Source organism: Pongo pygmaeus, chromosome 11 (assembly GCF_028885625.2).
Source record: "Pongo pygmaeus isolate AG05252 chromosome 11, NHGRI_mPonPyg2-v2.0_pri, whole genome shotgun sequence".
Taxonomy (NCBI): domain Eukaryota; kingdom Metazoa; phylum Chordata; class Mammalia; order Primates; family Hominidae; genus Pongo; species Pongo pygmaeus.
The window spans coordinates 115,769,800-115,791,276 of record NC_072384.2 but is presented as its reverse complement, the minus strand read 5'-3'; the positions used below and the strand labels follow the sequence as shown (position 1 = coordinate 115,791,276).

General features: G+C 39.9%; 1 protein-coding gene across 4 annotated transcripts in view; it reads right to left on the bottom strand.

Moving 5' to 3' along the window:
* Positions 1-21,477, bottom strand: part of ATIC (5-aminoimidazole-4-carboxamide ribonucleotide formyltransferase/IMP cyclohydrolase) — a 68,779-nt gene that overhangs the window by 24,799 nt on the left and 22,503 nt on the right. For 3 of the 4 annotated variants that reach the window (XM_063647927.1, XM_054477459.2, XM_054477463.2), the window contains exons 10-15: positions 20,872-20,957; positions 19,751-19,840; positions 16,973-17,101; positions 11,000-11,092; positions 8,926-9,108; positions 6,632-6,787 (exon numbers count right to left, since the gene is read on the bottom strand). In XM_063647927.1, coding sequence (XP_063503997.1) covers positions 6,632-6,787; positions 8,926-9,108; positions 11,000-11,092; positions 16,973-17,101; positions 19,751-19,840; positions 20,872-20,957 — 737 coding nt within the window. Of the gene's footprint in view, positions 1-6,119; positions 6,349-6,631; positions 6,788-8,925; positions 9,109-10,999; positions 11,093-16,972; positions 17,102-19,750; positions 19,841-20,871; positions 20,958-21,477 lie in introns of those variants that run through there. The other variant, XM_054477458.2, reaches the window with a different exon arrangement.

Genomic DNA, 21,477 nt, shown 5'->3' with positions numbered 1-21,477 from the left:
TCACGCCTGTAATCCCAGCACTTTGGGAGGCCGAGGCGGGCGGATCACGAGGTCAGGAGATGGAGACCATCCTGGCTAACACAGTGAAACCCCGTCTCTACTAAAAACACACACAAAAATCAGCCGGACGTGGTGGTGGGAACCTGCAGTCCCAGCTACTCGGGAGGCTGAGGCAGGAGAATGGCGTGAACCCGGGAGGCGGAGCTTGCAGTGAGCCAAGGTCACACCACTGCACTCCAGCCTGGGCAAGAGCGAGACTCCGTCTCAAAAAAAAAAAAAAAAAAAAAGAAAAAGAAAAAAAGACCTGCAGGGTTCTGTGCTCTGAGAAAGGAGGGACATAGGCTGGGCTTTAGAAAGGTGGCCTGGAGAGAAGCAGGTGTCAAAGGGCAAGGCAACAGGAGGAAGAGTGGAGGATCCCTTTTGTGGACTGTTTTCTCCCTGTGCCCAGGGGATCCCCTGATAGAAATACACTCAGTATTGGTCAGGGTGTTGTTACATTACAGATCATCTGTCCTTCCGTGTCATGGAAACAACAAACATAAGATCATCATGCATTTCACTTAAACACCAGTGAAACTTCAGTCTTGACGTTTCAAATGATTGAATTGTACTAGACACAGATACGTTAATGGAGTTCCAGTTCCAGACCCTCCCAAAGTGTTCAACTTTCTTGGTTACTGGCTACCTCCACCAAGATTAACTTGAGTACATATAAAGGAAAATACCACCTCACAGAGCAAAATATGAGGAACCCAGGAGTGAGCTCGTGTGTGAGGGGTGGCACTTTGGCTTAAGGCAGGACACCGCTTTTTTTGGCATAATGCAGGGAAGTGAGACAGTAAAATGAGAAAGGAGCTGTTGACAGCCCTAAACTGAGTCGTTTTCTAGAGTGAAGAATGGTTGTTTTTGCTGCTTGGGTGCTCCTCCCCAGGGTTCATTCAAACCTGTCCTTCCTGAACCCCTTGGGGCTGGCGAGGAGTGCATCAGTTGGTCTGTCTCAAGCACACCCTTCTGGGTACCCAATGTTAGTCAGGGAAAATGAGCTCACAGGCCAACATACCACAACACTTGAGTAAAGAGATTTTAAAAGAACAGTAACATACTAGATTACAGATTCTAACAGAAGTAGAAATAGTAAAACAAAGCTAGAAAGATGATACCAACAATTGGAAAAGAAACCCAGAAATATTTGAAGTGAAAAATATAACTCCTGAAATAAAGGGCTCAATAGACAGGACGCACAGCAGAATGGATACACTGTAGGAATTCATGAGAAAATTAGAAGACCAGACTAAAGAAATCTGGAGCGACAAATAAAAGAAAATGAAATATAAAATATAAAAGAAAGGCTAAGAGATATAGGAATTACTTAGAAATGCTAACATTCGGATAAAACACCACAGAAAGAAGAAATGGGAGGGAGGAAATATTAGCACAAATAACAGGAATAAATTTCCTAGAATGAAAAACCCAGAGTGCCAACAAAGGGAAATATGAATAACACCCACACCTAGACACACTATAGAAGCTTGAAAATACCCAGGAAAAAATTAAAGTTTCCTGAGAAGGCATGGTGGCTCACACCTGTAATCCCAGCACTTTGGGAGGCTGAGGCGGGTAAATCACCTGAGGCCAGGAGTTCAAGACCAGCCTGGACAACATGGTGAAACCCCCATCTCTACTAAAAATACAAAAGTTGGCTGGGTGTGATGGTGCACACCCGTGGTCCCAGCTACTCAGGAGGCTGAGGCATGAGAATCGCCTGAACCACGGAGGTGGAGGCTGTGGTGAGCAGAGATCACACCACTGCACTCCAGCCTGGGCATCAGCAACAGGGAACGACTCTGTCTCCAAAAAAAAGTTTCCTGACAAGGAACAAGAACCAGACTGACATCAGATTTTAAATAAACAATGGATGCAATAAAAAACCAAACAGTGTTTTCAAAGTATTAAAGAATTTAAAACCCAGAATTGTAAGCATAGCCAAAATCAATTCAAATATACAAGCATGATAAAAATATCCTTAGTTGGCCAGGTGCAGTGGCTCATGCCTGTAATCCCAGCACTTTGGAAGGCCGAGGCGGGCAGATCACTTGAGGTCAGGAGTTCGAGACCAGCCTGGCTAACATTGTGAAACCCCATCTCTACTAGAAGTACAAAAATTAGCTGGGTGTGGTGGTATGCACCTACAATCCCAGCTACTCAAGAGGTTGAGGCAGGAGAATCAATTGAACCTGGGAGGTGGAGGTTGCAGTGAGCTGAGAGCGTGCCATTGCACTCCAGCCTGGGCCACATGAGTGAAAATGTCTCAAAAAACAAAACAGCAACAACAACAACAACAAAACCTTAGACATATAAGATCTCAGAAGCTTCACCACACAGACACTGCACACAGTTAACACAAGAGGAGAAACTGGAGGCACTGCAATAGATAGATGAAGTGAAGGTAAATACAAACCTTAGAAAGTCTGGTCTTAAAAAACAGGCTAAGTGAAAATGTAACCCCAAGTCCAGGAATCAACAGGAGTTTGGAATGGGGTGGGGTAGGTAGGGGTGATGGGGGAGAAACTGGGAGTTAAAGCTTTTAGCTTATTGGGGGGAATACAACCCTACATTCAAAACAATGTTAAGAAAGGAATTAAAAGTGGGTCAAACTTTACAGGATAGTAAAAATAGGCCTCAAATGTATCAATAATTGAATACAAATAGGCTGAGTGCAAAGGGAAAGGCTGACAAAATGCATTAAAGAAAACTCAAAACCAAAAGCAATAATAACTTTAAACAAGTGTCCATGTTTTTAGCCTCAAATATATATAAAGTGAACATTTATAAACCTGCAGGAAGAAAATGGAAAACTCATCCTCATGGAGGGAAGTCTCAAAACCTTTTTCTAAATTCTCAATAAATCAAACTTAAAAAATTTACATAACTATGGCTATCAATGTGTAAGAAAGGAGCAGAGGCACAAACTAAACGACATCACAGGAGTGCAATGGCACAGCCCAGCATGTGGGAAACTATGAGACCAAAAATCTTCAGTCAATTGACTGCAAGAAAAAAATCTAAAAAGGAGAAACGAGGTGTTGAAGACACTTGAGACACGCCAATCAAATGCAATGGATATACCAGGCTTGGGTTGCACAATCAAAAAGCTGAAAAAAAAAAAAAAAAATTAGCCATTGCGGGAGATCTAAAGGTGACTGGGTATTTGATATTCAAAACGACTTATCCTTTTAGTATGATACTCGAATGTGGTTATCTACTTTTTAAAATAGGCTTTTTATTTTCTAATAGTTTAATTGTTTTTATTTTTTATTTTTCTTGAGATGGAGTCTTGCTCTGTTGCCCAGGCTGAAGTGCAGTGGAGTGATCTCAGCTCACTGCAAGCTCTGCCTCCCGGGTTCAAGCAATTCTCCTGCCTCAGCTTCCCAAGTAGCTGGAATTACAGGTACACACCCCCACACCTGGCTAATTTTTGTAATTTTGGTAGAGACGGGGTTTCACTATGTTGGTCATGCTGGTCTCGAACTCCTGACCTCAGGTGATCCACCCACCTCGGCCTCCCAAAGTGCTGGGATTACGGGTGTGAGCCACCACGCCTGGCCTATTTTCTAAGTTTTAGATTTATAGAAAAAATTGTGAGGATACATCACACCTAATTTCCCCTTTTATTAGTATTTTACATTAGCAAGGTACATTTATTACAATTAGTGAACCAATATTGACACATATGAACTAAACACTTTAGATTTTCTTAGTTTTTACCTAATGTCCTTATTCTGTTCCAGGATGCTATCCAGGACACCACACTGCATTTAGTCATCACATCTCTTTAGGCCCTTCTAAGCATGAAGGTTTCTCATGCTTCTCTTTTTGATGATCTTGACAGTAGGAAGGTATTTTGTAAAGTCCTTCAGCTAGGTTATATCTGATGTTTTTCTCATGATTAAGCTGAGAGTACAGGGTTTTGGAAAGAAGACCAAGAAGGTAAAGTGCCATTCTCCTTTTTTGAGGTATTTCCTAGCAACATGACATTATCGATGTTGACCTTGATCATCTGGCTGAGAAAGTGTCAGTTTTCTCCACTGTAGTTACTATTTTATTCCCATTTCTATACTCTCCTCTTTGAAAGCAAGTCACTGTGTACAGGCCACACTTAAGGACTGGGAGTTATACCCATCAGTAAAGTATTGATGTAAATTACCTAGAATTCTTCTGCATGGGAGTTGTATATTCTCCACTTATTTATTCTTCATCTATGTGAAGAATACTACAAACAGGAGCCACCACACCCAGCTAATTAAAATTTTCTCTTTTTTTAGAGATGAGGATGTCGCTATGTTGCCCAGGCTGGTCTTGAACTCCTGGCCTCAAGCAATCCTCCCAAAGTGCTGGGATTATAGAAAGGAGACACAGTGCCCAGTCTGTTCCTAGTATCATACCCTTAATGTTAACCTTTGGTCAAGCCAAAGAACCATGAAAAATACAATGCACACTTAATTTACAAGCCAAAATCTGTATTAGCTATTTACCGCTACATAATTACCCCAGAACTTAGTGGCTTACAACAGTATGCATCTCTCTGTATCTGTGGGTCAGGAATTCAAGAGCTCTTTTGGGCAGTTCTGGCTCAGGTCTCTGAGAGGTTGAAGCCAGATGTTGCCTGGGACTGAAGCTGGAGGATCCACCTCTGAGGTGGCTCACTCATGTGGCTGGCAACTAGTGTAAGCAAGATGGCTTCTCTCCTTGTGGAGGGTTGCTTAAATCTTACAACGTGGTCTTGGCTTATCCCAGAGGAAGTAATCCAAGAAACTAAGGCTGAAGTTGCAATGCATTAGGACCTAGCCTCAAAAGTCTTATTTTTTCTGCAGTATTTTACTGATCACACGAGTCAGCCTTGTTTCAATGTGGGCAGGTCCTATGCCGGGGCTGGAAGATTAGCTGAACCAGAAATTACTTAGAAAGATGACCATTAACTTCAGAAATTTTTATTCAGCAAGGGGATAGGTTAAAGACTTGGGAAGAGGGTAGGACTCATTGGTAAAGGTGAACAATGGCAAAGGGTTTTAGTTGAACACAGGTGCAATGCACGGGAATGGTCAGGAGCACACAGGCAGGACACACAGATGACAGGTCTCTCCTGACAAAGGAAGGCACTGCCCTCCCACTGTGCCCACTGCAGTGATAAGCCTGTAATTGGAATATTGGGTACAATTTCTGAGCACCAAATATTGACATTTGCATGCAGCTCCGGAGGGTGAATCTAGGGCTGCTGAAATTCTGGGAAACATTTCACTTAGCACTAAGAAAAATATACAGCAGATTATCCATAGAGGGGGTCAACAAGACTTACCAATCCCCTCTAAAGTTCCAGTTCACAGGTGCCAATCTGCTGTTTGTTTGGAAAGTAGACAACCAAGCTTCTCAGAAGTGTGATTAAAATTAAATGGCATGAGGGCCGGGCGCAGTGGCTCACGCCTGTAATCCCAGCACTTTGGGAGGCCAAGGTGGGTGGATCACGAGGTCAGGAGTTGAGACCAGCCTGACCAACATGGTGAAACCCCGTCTCTACTAAATACAAAAATTAGCCAGGCGTGGTGGCGCACACCTGTAGTCCCAGATACTCGGGAGGCTGAGGCAGGAGAATTGCTTGAACCCGGAAGGCGGAGGTTGCAGCGAGCCGAGATCGTGCCACTGACTAGCCTGAGTGACAGAGCTATTTTTTTTGAGACTCCATCTCAAAAAAATAAATTAAAAAAAAAGAAAAACAAACAAACAAACAAAATGGCATGAGAAGACTCCCCTAGGAGGAAACATGGAGCTTTAATATACAACTCCCATGCAGAAGAATTCTAGGTAATTGACATCAATACTCCACCTTTAAGATGGGTATAACTCCCAGTCCTCAAGTGTGGCCTGTACACAGTGACTTGTGCCACGTCCTCTGGTTGCTCAGCTCGTTTGGTTCCTGTTAATGTTTATGTTTCACACGGGCAGTGCTGTGGGATGGGCTGAGCTCCAGCAGGCAGGGGTGCTCTGGAATTCCTCATTTATGTGTCATGTGTCAGTTCAAAGAGCCTGAATCTTTAACATAAAACACAGCTACCAAAAACTATGGATCCAGTGATTAAGAGATACTGTTTTATTTTTTTAAAAAGTTATTCTCAAAGTTTCAGGCATGACTGTTCACCTACACATAAGCAAGCCAAAAAACAGTGTGTGGTAAAATCAGTGGTGGAAGAGCCGAAGGTTCGTATGAGCGAGGATGATTCCCAGTTCGTCACAGGCCTCAATCACAACTTTGTCAGCAGCCGAACCGGAGGGAGCCGCAATGTACGCCACACCACTCTGGGGGAAGTATATTGATTTTCAAAACGCGATTTTATGTAAAAACCTGCAAAACTCAAAATCCCCCTCTAAAAAGCACACGCTCACAAAGATACACTCAATCAAAAAGGCAAAGTAACAGGATTTGGGTTCTCCATCCACCCAATGGAAAAGTCAAATTGTTCTCTGAATATTACTGATCTGCATCACTTTGCCACACCTTTTAAAAATCAAAAGCAGGATTTCTGAAACAGTTTCTACATAATGCTCAACTCTAGGCAAATGCACCCAATTCCATACTTACCCTTTTAGCTCTGTCTACATTATCTCGGAAAGGGAAGAAGGCATCAGAGCTGATAGAAACTTCAGTCAGTTTCTCAACCCATTCCTTCTTCTCTGCCTCAGTGAGTAACTCAGGGACTTCCTCAAATAGTGCCTCCCACTTTATCAAATCTTCATCCTATGTGGGGAGAGAGAAAGGAAGAAGCTTGGTCTGACATCATCTTTAGTTCTTTGTGGTGCAAATCACCATGCCAGAAAGCACCTGGGCATTTTTCTTAGGACTTCTTTTTATTATTATTATTTTTTTAGACGGAGTTTTGCACTATCACCAAGCTGGAGTGCAGTGGTGCGATCTCGGCTCACCGCAACCTCCACTTCCCAGGTTCAAGCAATTCTCCTGCCTCAGCCTCCCAAGTAGCTGGGACTACAAGTGCACACCACCACACCCAGCTAATTTTTGTATTTTTGGAGACAGAGTTTCACCATGTTGGCCAGGAGGGTCTCAATCTCTTGACCTCGTGATCCACTCACCTTGGCCTCCCAAAGTGCTGGGATTACAGGCACGAGCCACCGTACCCAGCCAGGATTTCTTAATTGTAAATAATGACCATTATTTACATGGAAGTCCACATATCTAGAATCTCTTTGATGCTTTTAGAAATATTTTCGTTAAGGAAAAAAAGTGATTCTAAGTTTACCAAATAAAGATAATACCATTTTACTTTCTAAATCAGTTTATTCCAAGTATATATGTAATTTTTTTATTTTTGGCTAAGCTACTTACATAAAAATACAGTTTTAAAATTTCTAATTTAAATCTACTTCATATCTACTACTTTATGTCTATTAGACTACCGTCTAATTTAAATCTACCGCTTTGGTACTACTGTAGCAAAGAAGGCAAATAAATTGCATTCCAAGGGTTTTCAAAAAAACCCTCTATATCCAATCTAGGAAAGAGATGAGGATGAATGTTCTATAACTACATTTATACAAAAATTATTCTAAATATAAAAGCAGTTGTAGACAAAACACAATTCATAATATTTGCTATAGTTTGAGTGTGTGTATCCACTCCAAAATTCATGTTGAAACTTAATCCCCAATGCAACAGTATTAAGAAGTAAGGTCTTTAGAAGGTTATTAGGCGATGAGGGTGGGGCCCTCATGAATGGATTACAGACTTATAAAAGGGCTTCCGGGAAGTTTGCCCCTTCTGTGAAGTAAGGACACAGTGTTTGTCCTTTCCAGAGAGGGCTGTGCCATCTTGGAAGCAGAAGATAGGCCTCCCCAGACTCTCAGCCCGCCAGTACCTTGATGTGGGACTTCACAGCCTCCAGAACTATGAAAAATAAATGTCTGTGGTTTATAAGTTACCAGCCTGCAGTATTGTGTCCTAGTGGAACAGACAGTTAATCATATTTTACAAGGGGCTTCTATCTTGGGTGATGTTTTAGCTTTGACATACTTTTACTCTTGTTCACTTCCAGGACTCTTTCAGGACCAGTAGCAGGGGTTGACTGGTAATATCAAACAGAAAAATCCAAGTATCAAAGTTAAAATAAAAAGATATCTTAAGGACTTCAGTTACATTCTGCAGCCTCACTCTTCAATGACACTTATGTTGATTCCTGCTCCTGAATAAAAAACTGAGGGTAGTCAATTGGCTCTTCAAAAGACCATCTAGTATTTGATTAGCAGGCTTCTGTTTTCCATCCAGCATTTTGTTAGGCACGCAATATGGCCAGAAACTGGGCTAGATCTTTTCTTCTGGCAGGCTACCTACCCAACGTTTGCGATTGTAATGTTCCCACATACCTTCTTCAAACAGAAGAACATGAAATGTAACAAAATATATCAAGTTATTAATGGCAGACGTAGAAAATGTGGTGGGAGAAGACCCCAGGGTTACCTGCCGTGAGGCAATTTGTATTTAATGTTGAATATAGACCCGTCGGACAGCAAGCACCATGCCTGACGTGGTGGCAGGCACCTCGATGTAGGTGAAAAGCAGTCCTTGTCATCAAAAGCTTATAATCAACAGGGGAAGTACAAACATGCAAACCTACACCAAGGCTGCAACTTAAAAAGACAGAGGTCTGTGGTTTCAGAAAGGGGTCAAAAACAAGGAAGAAAGTTACATGAGACAGAAGAACGTGAGAAATGTGTAAGAAGTTTCAATGATCAATTTTAGACAACATAGAATTTCAATGAAAGTATCTTTTTCTCTGTGTGGTGATGAAGTTAAAATCTGTTACACATAAAGGGATGAACTGAATATTAACACAGCCCAGAACCCAATGCCAAGTCTTTCACCTCGCCAATGGTTCCAGTCACGTACTGATCGATGGCATTGGAGATTTCTGCTCTCTTCACTCCTGTTTTAAACTTCATCGAAAGCACTTGTGGATGGTGTCTAAGCCACCAATAGTTTGCCTTATCTCCTGCAAGGCGAGTGCAGTGTATACGAGACTGCTGTCCTGCTCCAATGCCGATAACCTGAGGAACACAGACATTAAAGTGAACACCTCTTCCAACGACACTTTCTTCTCAAAAGGATCTTTTGTGCACATTCTCCAAAACCTATTTATTAGTTTTGTGGAAGAATATATCAGGCCAAAATAAGAGAAATATAAATAATTTTTAAGTTATTAAAAAGGGTGGAATAAGAGGTTTGTTTATAACTACTATTTATACCTCTTCAGTGATATGTGACATATGACTATTAATATTCTACAATTCAATAAAATTGATGGTTTGAGGGCAAAAAAAAAAAAAGTTAAAATAAATGACCATTGCTGGGGGCACTGGCTCATGCCTGTAATCCCAGCACTTTCGGAGGTCAGGACAGAAGGACTGCTTGAGCTCAGGAGACCAGCCTGGGCAAGATGGCAACATCTCATCTCTACAACAAATAAGAATAAAAAAATAGCTAAGGGTAGTGGCGCACACCTGTAGTCCCAGCTACTCAGGAGGCTGAAGCGGTCGAATCGCTTGAGGCCAGGAGTCAAAGGCTACAGTGAGCTATGATCATGTCATTGTACTCTGGCCTGGGCAACAGGGCAAGGCCCTGTCTCTATAAAAAATAAAAAAATAAATAAAACTAATGACCACAAAAATAACTATGGTTACTTGAAAGTCTTTGTTTGCCCCAGTGTATAAATTACAGTTAAAATACCAACTCTCAGAAATTGAGATAAGGATCTGACATGGGTAGCTAAAAGTAGAAACAATTCCACCAGGTACAAATGTTCTTCCTTGCTTCCTCTATTTCTATGGGTTGAATTCTAAGCACCAAGGACTTAAATGCACAGGTATGTTTTCTGGTTTTAGTTCCTATAATGAACAACCCCTAAGCTGTCTGCCCAACAGTCCATCCCTTTCTAAGCACAGCTGCTGGCAACCCTGCCCACAGCTACAAGAGAATAAAAGAGACCACAAATACCTGTGTAGCCGCCTCCTCCTGGACATCAGGAATGAAGCACTCATTCTACATGGACTTACAGAACTTCTTAGAATTCTTAGAACCTGACACCAGTAGACACAATCTCCCAGGAATTTGTTACTACAGAGACTGGCAATCTGGGGTCTTCCAGGCCATAGGCTAATTCATATCCACCTGCCTCTCTGTCACTTGTGGGACAAATAATTTAACAAATGCCAAGAGATAAGCTCATCAGGACACCGTGTGAAGAAAAGGCTAGCAGAGACTTCAGAGATGAACCAGCTCAATCTTGTATTTTGAGGTTTGGGACACTAGGAAAGAAGTGCAATATCTTGCTTGACATCACACAGTGAGAAATGTTCGATATTTAATTGTGGCAGCGGTCACATACCGTGAAATTTGTGAAAACTGGCCAAACTGTACATTTAAAAAGGTGAATTCTATTGTATACAAATTATGCCTCAATAAACCTGATTTTTTAAAGATGAGGTTAACTCCTGTCTAGCAGTCTTTCTACTCAGCAGATTCTTGATAAGACAATGTAAGAAATAATGTGAAAATACCCTGCAGGCTGCAAAAATATAGGCTGGCGGGTGGCAGCACCGTAACTTACCTCCTCTTCCCTGGAAATAATACCATGGGGGAAAAGGAGAGTAAATAATCCAGTTTTGTAACAGCTATTAGAGTCTCACTAATCCAAAATGTGCCAACCTATTCAAGGCAAGAAGCGGCACAACTAATTTGAGTACCTGGTTCCAAAGATATTTTCTGATCATCATTAGTTTTAACAGCCCACCAGGGTACTGAGGAAACACTGACAAACACAAAAGAGAAACACTTGCCAAATATTCCCTTTCAAGCTGTCCAATATCTAAGGCAGACAATGTTTACATATCATTTCGTAAAACAACAATCCCCCGAAGGCGAGTCCAACAGCCCACTTACCTGCCCGTTCTTGGCATAGCACACAGAGTTAGACTGAGTGTACTTGACAGCAATGGTGGCTACAATGAGGTCTCGGAGGGCAGACTCTGGCAACTGAAACACATACACAATGGTAAATTGCATGGGGCCTTTTAAACTCATTTAACTTTAAGCTTCTTTTTTTAAATATTATTTTTTGTGGTTTTTTTGAGTCAGAGTCTCACTCTGTCTCCCAGGCACAATGGGACAATCTCCAACGGCACAATCTCGACTCACTGTAACTTCCACCTCCCGGGTGCAAGAGATTCTCATGCTTCAATTACAGGCGCATGCACCACCATGCCTGGCTAATTTTTGTATTTTTAGTAGAGATGGGGTTTCACCATGTTGGCCAGGCCGGTCTCGAACTCCTGAGCTCAAGTCATCTACCTGCCTCGGCCTCCCAGAGTGCCAGGATTACAACAGGTGTGAGCCACCACGCCTGGCCAATTTTAAGCTTTTTAGTTCTATTTAATGTAAAAGACCTACGACATAGTTATACCACTCAAATGACTGCGGGAAATTAACTGTTCCTCCTACACGCTACCATGATTTACTTAAATATTTAACACATTTGTGGTGGAACTTAGCACAATGCATCCATAGACACAAACTAATGTTATTTTGCAGCAATTGTGGATTAAGCCTTTTTATATCACACGAGGTAAGAACTACCATATCCATTCCAAAACTGACAAACAATATTTTCTTGACCATAGTACTTTTAAATATCTGGAGACATGGTAAAATTTATGTTCAGAACCAATGCGGAGAATTGTTTCACAGACATCACAAATCATTCTGATGCACGCAGACAGCCAAGACTGTTTGGAAAAATCAAATTACGATCATTTTCTCTTTTGTTTAGAATAATTTAAGTAGAAACTGTTCAAAAACCATTAGGAATCACCAGTCCAAATAGAACAACAAGAATAACACCCAAAAATATCACTATCTTTAGTATAAGGCATGAATACAAATGGAAAAGAAGGATGATAGTCCACGTCTGTATGCTAAGTGGACAGAGGATATTCGCTATAGCCAACAGATAAGTTGACAAATTTGACTTAAGTAAAATTAAGAACTTTTACTCTGCAAAAGATTCCTCATTAAAGAGGATGAAAAGACAAGCTACAAACTAGGAGAAAATTATTAACAAACCTCATATCCAACAACAAACTAGCACCTAAAACATAAAAAAACTTTAAAAACTCAGTAACAGGCCAGGCGCAGTGGCTCATGCCTGTAATCCCAGCACTTTGGGAGGCCAAGGCGGGTGGACCACCTGAGGTCAGGAGTTCCAGGCCAGCCTGACCAACATGGTGAAACCCCATCTCTACTAAAAATATAAAAATTTGCCAGGTGTGGTGGCGCATTCCTGTAATCCCAGCTACTCAGGAAGCTGAGGCAGGAGACTCACTTGAACCTGGGAGGTGGAGGCTGCAGTGAGACAAGATCATGCCACTGCACTCCAGTCTAGGTGACAGAGTGAGACTTCATCTCAAAAAAAAAAAAACTCAGTAACAATCTAATTAGAAAATGGGCGGAAGACATAGAGACATTTCACCAAAAAGGATACACAGGTAGCAAATAAGTACACAAAAAAATGTTCAACATCATGAGCCATTATGCAAATTAAAATCAGTGAGATATTGCTACACACCTATCAAATGTCTTTAAAAAAAAAAAAAGTGGCAATACCAAAAGCTAGTAAGGATGCAGAGACACTGGATCACTCACCCATTGCTGGTGGGAATACAAAATGGTACAAGCCACTCTGGAAAACAATTCAACAGTTTCTTAGTAATCTAAACATGCAACTACCATACCACAAAGCAGTTAACAACCCTGGGCATTTATCAAAGAGAAATAAAAACTTATGTTTAGGCTGGGCACAGTGGCTCACGCCTGTAATCCCAGCACTTTGTGAGGCCAAGGCAGGTGGATCACCTGAGTCAGGAGTTCAAGACCAGCCTGACCAACATGGTGAAATCCCGTCTCTACTGAAAATACAAAGATTAGCCAGGTATGGTGGCGCATGCCTGTAATCCCAGCTCCTTGGGAGGCTGAGGCAGGAGAATCACTTGAACCCGGGAGGCGGAGATTGCAGTGAGCCAAGATCGCGCCACTGCATTCCAGCCTGGACAACAGAGTTAGACCCTGTTTCTCCAAAAAACAAAAACCTTATGTTCACACACACTCACAAAAAAACTACATGAATGCACGATGAATGAAAATTACAGAAAGGAAAAACAGATTTGTGGTTGCCCAAGGGTAAGGAGAGGGTGGAAGCAGTATCAAGTGAGCCTGGCTACAGAAGAACATGATGGATCACTGCAGTGTTGGAAATGCCCTGTGTCTTTAACTGTTATCAATGTCAATGGCATGGTTGTGGAACTGTACTGTAGTGTGACAAATGCTAGCATTAGGAGAAATAGGGTAACACTTACATGGGAACTCTTACAACTGTATGTGAATCTACAACTTTTATCTCAAAATTAAAAGTTTAATTTAAAAAACCTATTAGGATTTCTTAAGAATTTATTACTCTAAGGTATTATTGTCATATATCTTTTATCTTTACCTGCTATTTGAGTCATCAACCATAAATCTGATTCCTTTGGTTCCCAGAAAACTTAGTAGCAAAAGCCAGCTTCACAGATGTCTAGACCTTCAAAGATAATCTGGGTGATATGGTTTGGCTGTGTCCCCCACCTAAATCCCACCCTGAATTATAATAATCCCCATGTGTCAACAGGTGGGACTAGGTGGAGGTAACTGGATCACGGAAGCAGTTTCCCCCATGTAGTTCTTGTGATAATGAGTAAGTCTCATGAGATCTGACAGTAAGCGTCTGGCATTTCTCTCGCTTGCACTCATTCCCTCTCCTGCCGCCCTGTGAAGAGGTGCCTTCTGCCATGATTATAAGATTCCTGAGGCGCTCCCCAACCGTGTGGAACTGTGAGTCAATTAAACCTCTTTTCTTTATAAATTGCCCAGTCTCAGGAAATTTCTTCATAGCAGCGTGATAAAAACTAATACACTTGGCATCCTGGGTTGGGATCAAGGCATACGAGAAATGCCAGTGGACTGGGAGTAAGGGAATCCAGTCTCAGAAACATGCTACAAATAGTTAACACAATTAAAGCACTATTCAAGAAAAATGGGAGAAGAGGAAATAATTCAAACATGTTCAGTATTAATATACATTCCGTCCACCTGTCTGGCTCTCTCAGGACTGAAATGGTTTCAGACCTAATAATTCTGAGGCTGGAATGTTAACAAAAATCCACTTAAAAAGACAGGGGTAAAACAGAAAGGAGAACAAAGCTATCATTCTCTCATCCTTAAGTTTCCAAATTTCTACTAAGAATCCATACGAAGCAAGGAGAGAGTTTAGATAAACGATGAAGATCATACCAACCACTCTTATAAAAAATATCCAGAGGCACAAAACCTATCAAGATCACTAAATTATTAATGAATCCAATATCTACAAACCTGAGAAAAAAGACTCTCAGTAGCTAGGCACAATTCTCAACATGGTACCATGGAATCTAGGTCAATATCCATTCAGTATTTTTCAAAGTACATGAACCAACCAGAGTGGATTCCAAAGGGCTGAAAGATATTTCTATGTATAATGCCTACATGTTTCTTTACTTCAGGGCACCATTAATTGTCAAAGATAGAAATGAAAGAATATCCATTAAATCAAACAAAAAAGATATGTTAATCGTCGTATGCTTATCAACAGACAGAACTCTCTGGATAAAGATTTTAAGGCTTATTTCCAGCAATTCTACTGAAAAGGCCTCAGGATTCAGACCTGGGAGCAAGCTGCAGCCCCTCATCTTCTTCTGTTATAGCAAATAGCTTGTTAAGAGACCAATCCTCTTTTAGTAACAAACAGAAAAGCTGGGCAGAGCGGACAGACAGCAAGTGCTAACAAAGATCCCAGAGAAAATGGAAGCAGGAAGCAATGGGCCTGACAGTCTATGCTTTTCTCCTCAAGGCATTTTCCAAGTTGCACGCAATAAACTAAAGGTAAATTGGCTGAGCACAACTTTTGGCAGTCTTAGAGGACTAAGGGACAAAAGCCGAGTTCAGCGTACAGCAGTAGATACCTAGGGATTCAGGAGCAGGAATGAACCATAAACAGACCAGTCCTCACAAAGACTGAAGGCTAAATTCCTATTTAGCCTTTAGGAAGCTCAACAATTCCTGACAGAATGAAGATATCTCCTACACCTTATCTGCCCAAAAGAAGGACAAGTCAACTCTGGAGAGAAAAATAACACCATCCAGCCCTCAAAATATCGCTACAGTTTTTTCACACCCAATGCCTAGCACTCAATAAAAAATTTCAGGCCATCAGCCAGACAGACCAGAAAGCAATGGAATGATTCCTGCAAAGTACTGAAAAACAAGCACAGCCTACTTTAGACCTAGGAAAAACATCCTTCAAACTGAAGGCCCAATTAAGATACTCCAGAAAATAAATGTCAGCTTGTCCGTTCTTTATTGTGTAACTCCGGTCAAATTTCTTAACTGTCCTCTATGGTACAATTTTGTGAGCTTCACAATCGACACGATGGTGGTCACCCCTGTAGAGTGACCTCAGTGTTAAATGAGATAATATATCCAAAACACAAAAATCACCATTATTGTCCTAGGAACACGTCCTTACTACAAGATAACAAAGAGCACAAGTCCAAAACCTTGTCTATATAAAAACATTGATCACAGCACTGAAAATGTAAGCAATCTAAATATCCACGTTGCAGTGAGCTATAACCGCACCACTGCACTCCAGCCTGGGCAACAGAGCGAGCTTCAAAGGAATAAAAACATTCAAACAGAGCGAGCTTCAAAGGGATAAAACATTCAAAAGTCTCTTAAAAAAAATTAATAAAGGCCAGGCGTGGTGGCTCACGCCTGTAATCCCAGCACTTTGGGAGGCCGAGGTGGGCAGATCACGAGGCCAGGAGATCGAGACCATCCTGGCTAACACAGTGAAACCCCATCTCTACTAAAAATACAAAAAAAATTAGCCAGGCGTTGTGGCGGGCACCTGTAGTCCCAGCTACTTGGGAGGCTGAAGCAGGAGAATGCCGTGAAACCAGGAGGTGGAGCTTGCAGTGACCCGAGATCGCGCCACTGCACTCCAGCCTGGGGGGGAGAGCGAGACTCCGTCTCAAAATAAAATAAAATAAAATAACATAAAAAATCAATCAATCAATCAAAGTAAAAATAAGAAAAATAAATATCCATCGTAGTACATCTACACATGGACTGATTGCCACATGGACTTTCAGATAAAGATATGAATATGCATTTATTTTTGAGATAGGATCTTGTTCTGTCACCCAGATTGGAGTGCAGTGGCACAAACACAGCTCACTGCAGCCTCGATCTCCCAGGCTCATGCAATCCTCTCACCTCAGCTTCTTGAGTAGCTGGACCTACAGGCGCAGCTACCACGCCAGGCTAATTTTTGTACTTTTTCTAGAGACAAGGTTTCACCACATTGGCCAGGCTTGTCTTAAACTCCTGAGATCAAGAGATCTGCCCCTTGGCCTACCAAAGTGTTGGGATTACAGATGTCAGCTACTGCACCCAGCATCTATATTTATTGATATAAAAACACATTTGTAGCCTAGCACATGGAAAAAAGGCAAGTTACAGGAGCCAGATTATGGAAGACATGATCCCATTTATGTACAATTAAAGCTACTTATCTCTAGTATGTACATACGCACAGAAGCTTCTAACATGGCCTTTGATTCATTTCTTAAACTCCAAAGCTTATCTGAAGACTCAAAGATAAGCTAGCTAGCTGTGTGCATATAGACCAGTTCTAAATCCAGACCTTAATAAATGTAAAGCTCATTAAGTACTGAAAACAGACCAATGGAAGTTACTAGCAATCAGTTCAGATACTTCCCAACTTACATCTTTATTCTTGGTAACAACATTGCTAAATAATGACTTGTCGACGACACCATTATTTCTCTTCTGGCTTAAATGAAGACCAAAGAGAGTTCGAACTTCATTTTCATCTGGTTTGTAAGACTGGTCCATCTAAAATACAAATTTTAAAAGTTAAAGTTAATCTCTCTACTTCCCTCAAATTTTTCATTTAATTTATATACAAAAGATTTCATTATAAGTAAAGTTATATGCATGTTTCTAATTTTTTACACATTTTTCTAATTTTCTAATTTTTCTCACACAACAAATGTGATAAATCATTCGGGTATGATACAATTCAACATTCTGGTATGACACAATACAATAGCCAGGCGCTAATATTTTTCTCCAAAGTCTTTTATAGGTTTTACTACCCAGTAGCATTTTATAGATTTTACAACCTATATACAACATGTTAAAAAACAATGATTTCAGAGAGTGTATTTTTGGTTAAGTCACTATCTATATGGTTCTTTTGGAAGGTCAGCAGATAAAACAGATGTGCTAATTAAATAAGCCATGGCACAAAAATTAAATTCTAATTTTCCTTTCTAAAAATCTGTTACAAAATACCCAGCTAACCCATGAATTAAAAGCTAAAAGTGAGAAAACAGGATTTGTAATCTGTGTCTTTGCTATTTGGAAGGAATTTGTATCATTTACTGCCATCTTCCTCTCCCAAATTTTGAGCTGAAAGAACATTAAGGTGTGTGGAACAATACGTGTAACACTACTCTCTCCCTGGATACTTTTTTAAACTTGACACTATTTCGTCTTTATGCTTTGGACGATCTTTGATTTAGAAAGCAGTGACATATAATTTATAAGCAAGACCCCATAAATATTAGTTCTGTTTAATCTACATTTTCTTGAATTCTAAAATGTTCCTTTGTATTATGCATTATAAAATTTCTAAAATTGATATGCTCTCCTATTAACTGATGCTAGGAGAAACTTATCATTAGTCAGGTAGAGGGATAAGTTGTCTCATGCTTATAATCATGTGTCCAATGTGCAAACTAAGCCAAATTCTCAAATAAGTAAAATACCAATGAAGTCCTGATATTCCTTTGACGCTCTCCAACTATCAGTTGTTAAAGAGATCAAGACAATGACTCAGGTTTTGGAAAATATTTTTCATGATGCTACAAGAAAATGCTAATGGTTGTTAAGTACATAACACTCTTAACAACAACAACAACAACAACAAACTTGATTAAGAAACTGGGGGCCAGGCACAGTGGCTCACGCCTGTAATCCCAACATTTTGGGAGGCTGAGGCAGGCGGATCCCTTGACATCAGGAGTTTGAGATTAGCCTGGCCAACATGGTGAAACCCTGTCTCTACTAAAAATACAAAAATCAGCCAGGCCTGGTAGTGCATGCCTGTAGTCCCAGGTACTTGGGAGGGTGAGGCAGGAGAATCGCTTGAACTCAGGAGGCAGAGGTTGCAGTGAGCCAAGATCGCGCCACTGCACTCTAGCCTGGGCAACAGACTGTCAAGTGGCTAAAAAAAAATAAGTATGTATCTTTAATGTGGTATTCTCTTCTTTCCTTGAATAGCTGACATGGAATCTATGGTTAACTATAAAATTATTGGTATCTTACAATCAAAAGAATATACTTAATAACTTTCCTTATAAGGAATTGGGATTCCACAGAGTTCTGATATCAATACTATGAAAAGTAGCATTAGGAATTTTTACTTTAAATTGAAATAACTCTTTGCTTTACCAATGCATAATCTTAGACCATGAGCTAGTTTTCCCAATACAGAACAGCTCATAAAAATCAGTTAAAAAAAAAAAAACAACTTAGTAGAAAAATCATCAAAGAATGTGGAAAGACAGTTCATAAAAAGGAATAAAAACATTCAAATATGAAAAGATGCTCACACTACACAATGTTAAAACTACATTGAGATGCCATTTTCTAATTGCAGAGACTTTTTAAAGTATAAAACCACAATGGTGACAAAAGTGTTGGGAAACAGGCATCCTTATATATTTCAGTTAGGACAATGAATTTGCCTACAACATCTAAAAGGGGCAGTATCAATTAAGATTACCAATACACATATAGCTTGTTATTAAGCCTTAATTTCACTCTCAGGACTTTTCTAGGTTATTCACTACAGGGGTATTTGTGGTAGCTAAAGATTGGTGACTGTCTAGGTAAGTTAAAATACACAGATACAGGACAAACTTCCAAGAAGGTGAAGCAGGGTGCACTTGTGTCAATAGGAAAATAGAAAAAGAAATGCACATGCAAATATTTGCTGAATATATAGACTATTTCAGGAAAGATAAGCAAGAAATTTAAAATAGTTATCTTTTCAAAAGATAACAGAAGGATGGAGAGACTTTCCATTAAATATTGTTATTATTATTAGTATTTTAGAGACATGGTCTTACTACACTGCCAAGGCTGGAGTGCAGTCGTTATTCACAGGCATCATAGTACCACAATATAGCCTCCAATTCTTGGCCTCAAGCCATCCTCCCACATCAGCCTCTCAAGTGGCTGAAATTATAGGCATGAGCCATCACAACCAGCAAAAAATTAAAATTGAGGGTAAGAAAGCTACCCTCATCTCAAAACCCCAAGTTAATAGTATTTTTTTAAGTGAAGGATTAGGGGAAAATAAACTATAATAAGGATAAACTAGAAGGGTATGAGTATAAAGGAAAGATTAAACAAGGGAGAAAGAGACACAGAATAAAAGAGCAAATTACCACTTCAAACATGAATTGCACTCACCTGAAGGACACAATAGTTTCCATTTTTCTTTTTGGAAAGTATTGTCAAGGCTTCTTCTTCATATCCTGGGGCAATTATACCATCAGATACCTGCAAAAATATTAAATTTTAATTTCTATTTTTAAAAATCAGAGAACACCTCTTAAAAAAAATCTAGCAGCAATTATCAGTCTTAAATAATGTGGCAGTATATTCTGGTTTCTGCCTCCAACAAACAATGTTAACGCTATACTTGAAAAAGAGAAATCTATTAGAATACAGCTTTCTGTATAGCAGATCCTAACTTTCTGTCCTCTCCAAGTTTTTGTTCGTCTCAGTTTCAACTAAGAAAATATGACTGATCTGCTCTAACACATGTACCTCAGGAGAAAATATTTCTTCAGGGAGTGTTTTGAATGAGCAAGAGCACATTCTAGTCCTGACTCTCCTAGTCCATGGTTAAATGACCTCTTCCAGCAAGGCGTTTTCCTTAACAGCAAGACCAGATTAAATCAGAGATTTAACATGACGAAAGATACAAATGCCACAGGCCTCCTGTAACCTGTAACCCAGGGATGGCAGTGGCCATGGAAAGAATCCTAAAGCAACAAAATAGTGCCAAGCCACATGCTCCTTCAGCCTTCACCTCTGCCTATTTTTTTTCCCTTTCTGAGCTATTTAACCTTTTTCTCTTTTCTTCCTGTCTTCCTACTACCAACAGTACCCCCACCTGTCTAGAATACCTGTTTGGTATTCAACTGATGGGGTAAGTTTATTAATGTAGTTTCTGTTTTTTTCCCATTATACAGTAAGATGCATTATATCGCATCACCACCTAAAATTACAACTTCTGCTCTTCAGAAACAATAACTTTGGCATGAACACAACAAAGAATTTAAAATAAATATATAAGTAAAAAACATCATAACAGCCAAATATCCATCTGAAACAATAATTCACTACATTTCAAAATTAACAATTTAAGATTCATGTTCTATCTTAAATATGAACATTAAATGATAAACTTACCTAATTTAAAGATATTATAAATATAAATATTATAGGTTATGGTTTCAATTAACATTATGAACAAATAAAGCTTTATTCAACACACAGATTAAGATACATGAATGTCCACTAACTTCTCTGGAAATAATTTTTGCAGTTGGTACATCACAAACATCGGACAATGCAACAAAATCACCAAATGAAGACATCCTATCAGCCCCTGTAAATAAAATTAAAATGAGATATTTATCACAAAGTATCCTGATACAGAAAAAGTAATAAAATTCTCCACTGTCATATAAAATTCATTTCTCTAAAGCTAACCTTACTGTTTACATAAGATTTTAACAGATCAATAAGTCATTTAACTGAAGTAACCAGTAAGAAAGTATTCTTCAATTTTACCCTCTAGAGTGACACTCAGAAAACTTTTTCTGTGAAGGACCAATTTATATATACTATATTCACAAAAACAGGTGGCAGGCTGGATTCAGCTGAAGTTGCTCACCACTGCTGTAGATAATAAACTATGGTAATAGTTTCTCAAGAACTTTCAGAAATATTAAAGGAATATTCACGGGTTATTAAATTCAACAAGTAAATGTCTCTGATAAAACATGACTCTAACCAAATTTAGTAAAGTTAGAAGAGCCATAAATCACGCCCAAAATCCCAGCCCTCTGGGAGGCTGAGGCAGGTGAATCACTTGAGGTCAGGAGCTTGAGACCAGCCTGGCCAAC